The sequence below is a fragment of the Eublepharis macularius genome, chromosome 3 (assembly GCF_028583425.1).
Source record: "Eublepharis macularius isolate TG4126 chromosome 3, MPM_Emac_v1.0, whole genome shotgun sequence".
Taxonomy (NCBI): domain Eukaryota; kingdom Metazoa; phylum Chordata; class Lepidosauria; order Squamata; family Eublepharidae; genus Eublepharis; species Eublepharis macularius.
The window spans coordinates 146,900,713-146,906,712 of NC_072792.1; the positions used below are offsets into that span (position 1 = coordinate 146,900,713).

The 6,000-nt window shown below is 42.7% G+C and overlaps 1 protein-coding gene across 1 annotated transcript in view; it reads right to left on the reverse strand.

Moving 5' to 3' along the window:
• The window catches only part of LSAMP (limbic system associated membrane protein), a 658,501-nt gene extending 652,905 nt beyond the window's left edge, over positions 1–5,596 (reverse strand). Inside the window, exon 1 of the mRNA XM_054973823.1 lies at positions 5,406–5,596. Within this exon, the coding sequence (XP_054829798.1) occupies positions 5,406–5,560 (155 nt within the window). The 5' untranslated portion in view covers positions 5,561–5,596. The remainder of the gene's footprint in view (positions 1–5,405) is intronic.
• Positions 5,597–6,000: the final 404 nt, after the last annotated feature.

The window sequence follows — 6,000 nt, forward strand, 5'->3', positions numbered from 1 at the left end:
CATAAGGAAATACTGGGATTGAAATCTGAAAAGGGAATCTAAAAGTAATAGTTCCTGATAGAACACCTGACTTGTATTCACATTTCATTATTTGTCAAAGCAAACAAACCTTGGATTTTATTGATGAATATGATGAGTGTCATTGTTTCAGTGGTAACTTTACAAGGTCACAAATATTCATCAACCTCAAGATTGAAGATCGCATATTCATGAACTTTGCTGTACTGACAAACCTGGAGACTGTCTCTGTGAACTTGGTATGCAAAATGCACAAATGGAACACAAAACTCAAATTCATTTATTGAAAATTAATGAAATTAGATTAATGCAAACTTCACACTGAATAACCTTAATCTCTGGTTTGATAGGTAAAATCACTGGCGGGTGTCTTTATAACCACGAGTCAGGCCATGAACTTGCGGTATAATACCTATCTTTGAAGCCGCACACATATAACTGTGCCTTCTAAGAGAGTGTAAATGGTCTGTAGTTCCTTCATGAGTTTGAAATTATTAATCTCAAGGTTGTTTATATAGGGAGTTAGTTTGTGCCTTCAAAAACAGCACAGGCTACAACCCCAACAGTTAGTTCAGCTCTGAGTAAAACAGAAGAACAACATTTTGCTCTTTATTTTCTGAATTTTTCTGCTCATGCAGATACAGCTAAGAATTATAAAACTAATCGTGTACATGATGATATGCAGTTTGAGTGAGAAAGGCATTTAAGTCCTGGGCACAACTTTATACTTGGTGTCAAAATTTGCTTAAATGACTTTAATTAATGCAGTGTGATTCTGTATGCAAACACAGCACATACATACAAACATGCATATACATGCATTCTTCAGGTGCTTATTTATCTACAGATAGCAGTGGCTTTTAGTAATGAATGAAAGGCTTACTTTAGTTTTGTCTCATCTTTCATAGGGCTTTGACTGTGTATTAGATGGCTTTTTTAAAAAAAAGGAATGCATGATCATTACACCAGTAATTCTGCCATTTGCATCACAGTAGTTACACACTGTTACTGCGGAAGCGGGGTGGGGGGAGAGTTTTACGTTATCAGTGCTGCAGATAACAGTAGTGGCAAGCGATACCAGGAACTTGCATTCTGACAACAATGCTCCAAAAGAATGCAGTCCCCTCCTGTAATGCGAGATTTACTTTAAATTATTGCATGCTATCATCCAAGCTTTTACACGGTGAGGTTTTGTAGAAGATACTGATTGATGTCTGTCTTCAGATGCGCAGAATCCATGCAAGGTACTCTCCTCTCCTAACTGAGGAAAGACAGTTGACCATTCTGCTGTGAAACATACATATTTTGTCCCCTTGAGCAATTCCAGTTGCAGGACTTAGGCAAGGTACTGGATGAGACAAAACTATAGTACTCCTTGTATCTCTGGAACCGACAAGAAGATGGGCATGCCAAAAGAATTCTCCTACTCCATTTCTGACCTTGTCAAAGTGTCTTGAGCAAAGTAATACTAGTGGGTCTGTGAAATTTCTGAAGGCCCTGAAATATGCTAATCTCAACACCATCTGGAGTCAGCCATGTATCTGAGATCCTCTAAGGTCCCTATACATTCAGTCGGAATCTCTGCTGCTTCATCTATGTGCTTGCAAATTTATGTTTCTGTAGAAAGACAAATGCTAGCAAATTCCTCTAGCTTATCCCAAACCCAGGCACATAGTTCAGTCATTTTTTGCACCCCAATCATACTTAGAAACTCTGCTTTGATTAGTCTCAGACCCAAGACAGCATTTCTTGAACACCTATCAAATCCAACTATGAATATTTTCTTTCATATAAACAATAAAAAGACCAAATGACTAGCTATTCCCAGCAAAAGGAGAGGGAGCTGGCTGTTGTCCACAAGGGACCTCAAACCTAAAAGCCAGCCATATCTTTTTTAGGAACTTGGATCAAATATTACCTAAGGGAACACTCATATATAAGTTACTCACACTTTCATCTGAGCCCTATAAAATATTTTCAGAAGTCCAAAAAGCATCTGTGGGAAGATCATGCTAACATATCCCTGTTCAAGTAGTTCATTGGGGTAGAAAGAACTCAACTGATTCCTCCTCTCAGCACCACCATATGCTCAAGAATCTCATTTGCACAGAACTCATATGTAGATACTATAGATGAGCATGAACTGGGAAAATTCCAAACTGTGAGGTTCGTAGTTCGTCGTGTTTTATTGACCCAGTTCGCGAACCGATTTGTTGGGTTCACAAAAACGTCACTTCCAGGTCAGCAGGTCTGCAGAGAGCCTATCCCCCCCCTCCACCGTTGCCTAGGAAACTAATTGATCAGCACCAGGCTGTCTACAGTGACTAACCGAAAAACGAACAGGGCTAAAATTCGTCATGGTTCGTGAAAAATTAGCTCCTACAAACTGCTGGTTCGTGAACCATGAACTGGCCCAGTTCATGATGAACGTTAGATCATATTTTGGTTTGTGCCTGCCTCTAGTAGATACCTGAACATGTATAGAATTCAGCACATGCTCTCCATTTCCCAAGATGTGGATTCTGCATATGAGAACCAAAATGAATCTGGATGCAGACGCATAGGCTCTCTGCAACTAGTTCCTTTGAATGCAGGAAGGCCAGGGCCAGGGCCAGTAAACACAACCCCAATTTCCTTTATGCATTCATTTCTATTCAAATACATGCCCAAACAGTGCTACGGGGAAGGCACAAAACTGACCTCTAGTCATCTCTGTAGCTGTGCAGATGGCCAAGAGAATTGTGCTGTATGAACCTCCCAACACTTCTGGACTGCAAGGCTCACATCCTTGAAATAATTGCCTTAAGTGAGCACATTTATGTGCAACATGCACAGAAACTCCTGACAAAGATAGATCAATTCCGAATCAGAGTCTTGCCTGGGGCAGATTTACAAAGCATGCAGGTCCTTTTGTGTTTGTGCTGTTGAAACTCTCCTTGCTACAGCTGGATCTTCAGTTGTTTATCTTTGTGGTCTACAAAAAATCCTGACTTGAAAGTTCACATACTCTTTGCCCAGCTGAAGTTGGTAACCCCCCCCCCAGTACCCCTTTCCCTCTGTATTCCAGATGCATCAATGGATGCCAATATACTTATAGAAACATTGCCAAACTGTGCACATTCCTATTCCTCACACAAAAGCACATGAATGTTCTATGTCACCTCCATGCTGGCTACACACATCCTTACTGCAAATGTATTTTGAGCACTAAATATCTTTAGATAAACTCCAGGGTTGCAAGGTTAAGTGGGAAATAGAAATCCAATGACCCCTGGCTGGGTAAGTGAGCTTAATGACTTTGCTGCTGCCATATGTACACAGTGGAGCTGAGCATACTCCCTCTTGTGCTATGCAAGAAAGCGAGAGACCAGTGGAATTATGTACTGTGCATTTTAAAATGGAAGCAGATAAGGAAGCACCACTGAAAAGGGTTAACAAAGTCATGAATCCCCCGAGGGCCAAAGGACTAGCCAGAGGACTTTTGAGTCAGAGGCAGCAGCACCCACTGTTAGCTGTTTGTAGTTTTGCTGACGCTTTCTATCACAAGGCAGATAAATTACTCAGTAAATCCTATTACTCCATGTGGATAAACCTTACATGCAAGTTAACAAGTCTAGAGAGCTGGGGAAATGGATTCTGCGAAAGGATATGCCAGGATCAGAACACATCCAGCTCACAGGAACTTAAGAGGAGCAAAAAGATACACAGCCTTGCTTTCTAGAATCCCCTCTGCCTACACAATTATCAACATGGGTGTAAATGTAATGGGAGTAAAGATAATACATCGTGTCCTGTTTTTCTGCACCCAGCATCTTTGGACTAATGAAGACCCTAAAGAAAAGGGACCTCCCTCCTTAATGCTATTGGAGTTCTTTCATACTCTTTCCTCTCCCCACCCCCAGTAATAAGAATGCACCTACAATTATTAAACAGAGAGACAGAGGAAAGCACACTGGGGCTCAAAAGCTCACAGCAGCATCTACTAGCTACCAAGACTAATTCCAGAGGAAGAGAATGAAAACTTTGCTGCTGTCATTAGCTTTGCCAAGGAACTGCTCCCTGGGCATTTGAGGGTTGTGCATCATCAGCTCTTTGCATGGATTACACGCTTATTCTCAATCACGCCCAATAGTTTTATTGCCATAATATGCAGAATGCATGCATGAGTGTGCACACAGAGAGGGAGAGTAGTTTCGTTAGTAGGACAGAAACGCTAGGTTAAATTGAGCAGATTATGATGATATAACTTACTTGAATGAAATGGGGAGAGAGTTCATGCAAGACACAAAGTGTGCTGGAAAGGTGTTTGTTTTTCTTTTTCTTTTTACACAGTTCACGCAATCCCAGTTTTGAGGAACTGGCACTGACTATTTTCAGGTGTGGCATCCCCACAACTGGCTGCCTAAACCACACAAGTACATATACACAAAGCACGCCTCTTCTTCATGCCTCAACCAAGGCAATAAGAGGAGCAAGCAGATGCATAGAGGAGTAGCCCAAACACTTCATAACCTAACAAGGTACCACCAGGGTGTCATTCAATTCAAACTATCCAAAGAATCTCATATCAGAATTCTGTCATCAATGCTTTTGCTGTTCTTTACAGGAGCTAGATGATGTGTCTGGATTTACATGATCAGCACTCGAATTTCAGAAGAACACAATGTCCAGAAGGAAGAGAGAACAACATTTCCACAAGTCACTAGTGATTGGTCCTTTAACTACAAAATGTGGGAGGAGTTTCTCTCTAAGCCCCCACCTTAATTGTTTTAACTGGTGGTCTCAATGCTGTTTATTTGCAATTTTATATATCTAGCATAGTTTGAAGTAGCTTACAATAGACCAACGTTAGAATTACCATCATACAAATCCGTGATTTAAAAAAAATAGAAAAAACCTGCCCAATCTCCACTTCAAAGACAAGGCAAGTTCCTTTCCTACGTGTGTCCATTTCATTGAAAGGCAAGTAAATTATACACTTGGCACATTCTTAACCAGACCAGGGGGGAGAAGGCAAAGTTACAGAGATGGAGAAGAGCATGGGACAAACAGCGGTTCGATTTTCCTGCCCAGGAAAGGCTTCATTCCAAACCACTCTGCAGATGATAGATAGATAGATAGATAGATAGATAGATAGATAGATAGATAGATAGATAGATAGATAGATAGATAGATAGATAGATAGATAGATAGATAGATAGATAGATAGATAGATAGATAGATAGATAGATAGATAGATAGATAGTGTGCAACGATGCTGAATCGGAATTCGTTTCGCACAACACATCCCATGAGTCGCGTACGAACAGACACACACTGACACGAGTTGCCCCATCGGGCAGGAGACACGAGGAGAGAAGAAGGAAAGTTGGGCAGTCGCCCCCTACCTGAGGATGGCTGTGTCCCCCTGCCTCACCGTGATGTTGTCGGTACCTCGGTTATAATCCACGCTGCGGACCGGCAGCCCTGTGGGGAGAAGGCAGAGCAATCTCAGTAGGACCAGCGGGAATTGTCTCCGATCGGGCTGAGCCCTTCCCACCATGGCTGGAGTTGCAACGGACGGACTTTTCTTTCGCGCGCTCTCCCGCTCGGTGCGTAGAGGAAGGCGGCTTCACACCCAGAGAGGAGGCGGCGAAACCGGGGGCAGGAGGGAGGACTTATCTGGAAAGCAATGGGAAGGGGCTGCACAACTCTGCCTCGTTCGTCCAGAAAAGCTGGCTGGATGGGGCTCTCTGCCTCTCGCTCTGCCTAGTTCTCAGTTCCTCTTTTGCTGCGTTCCCCTTTCGATGCCTTCCCCGTGATCTGAATGGAAAGTCTTCCTTCCTTCCAAAAAGTGCCCCCCGAAACAACCCGGACTGAGGTCAAAACGAAGACAACCGGAGAGGGTTCGCGCAAATAGCGGGGCAGGCGAAGAACGCCAGACCTTCCTCTACATACAAAAAACCCCGAAACCCAAACAAGGCAGCGGTCCGGCGGGGCTCC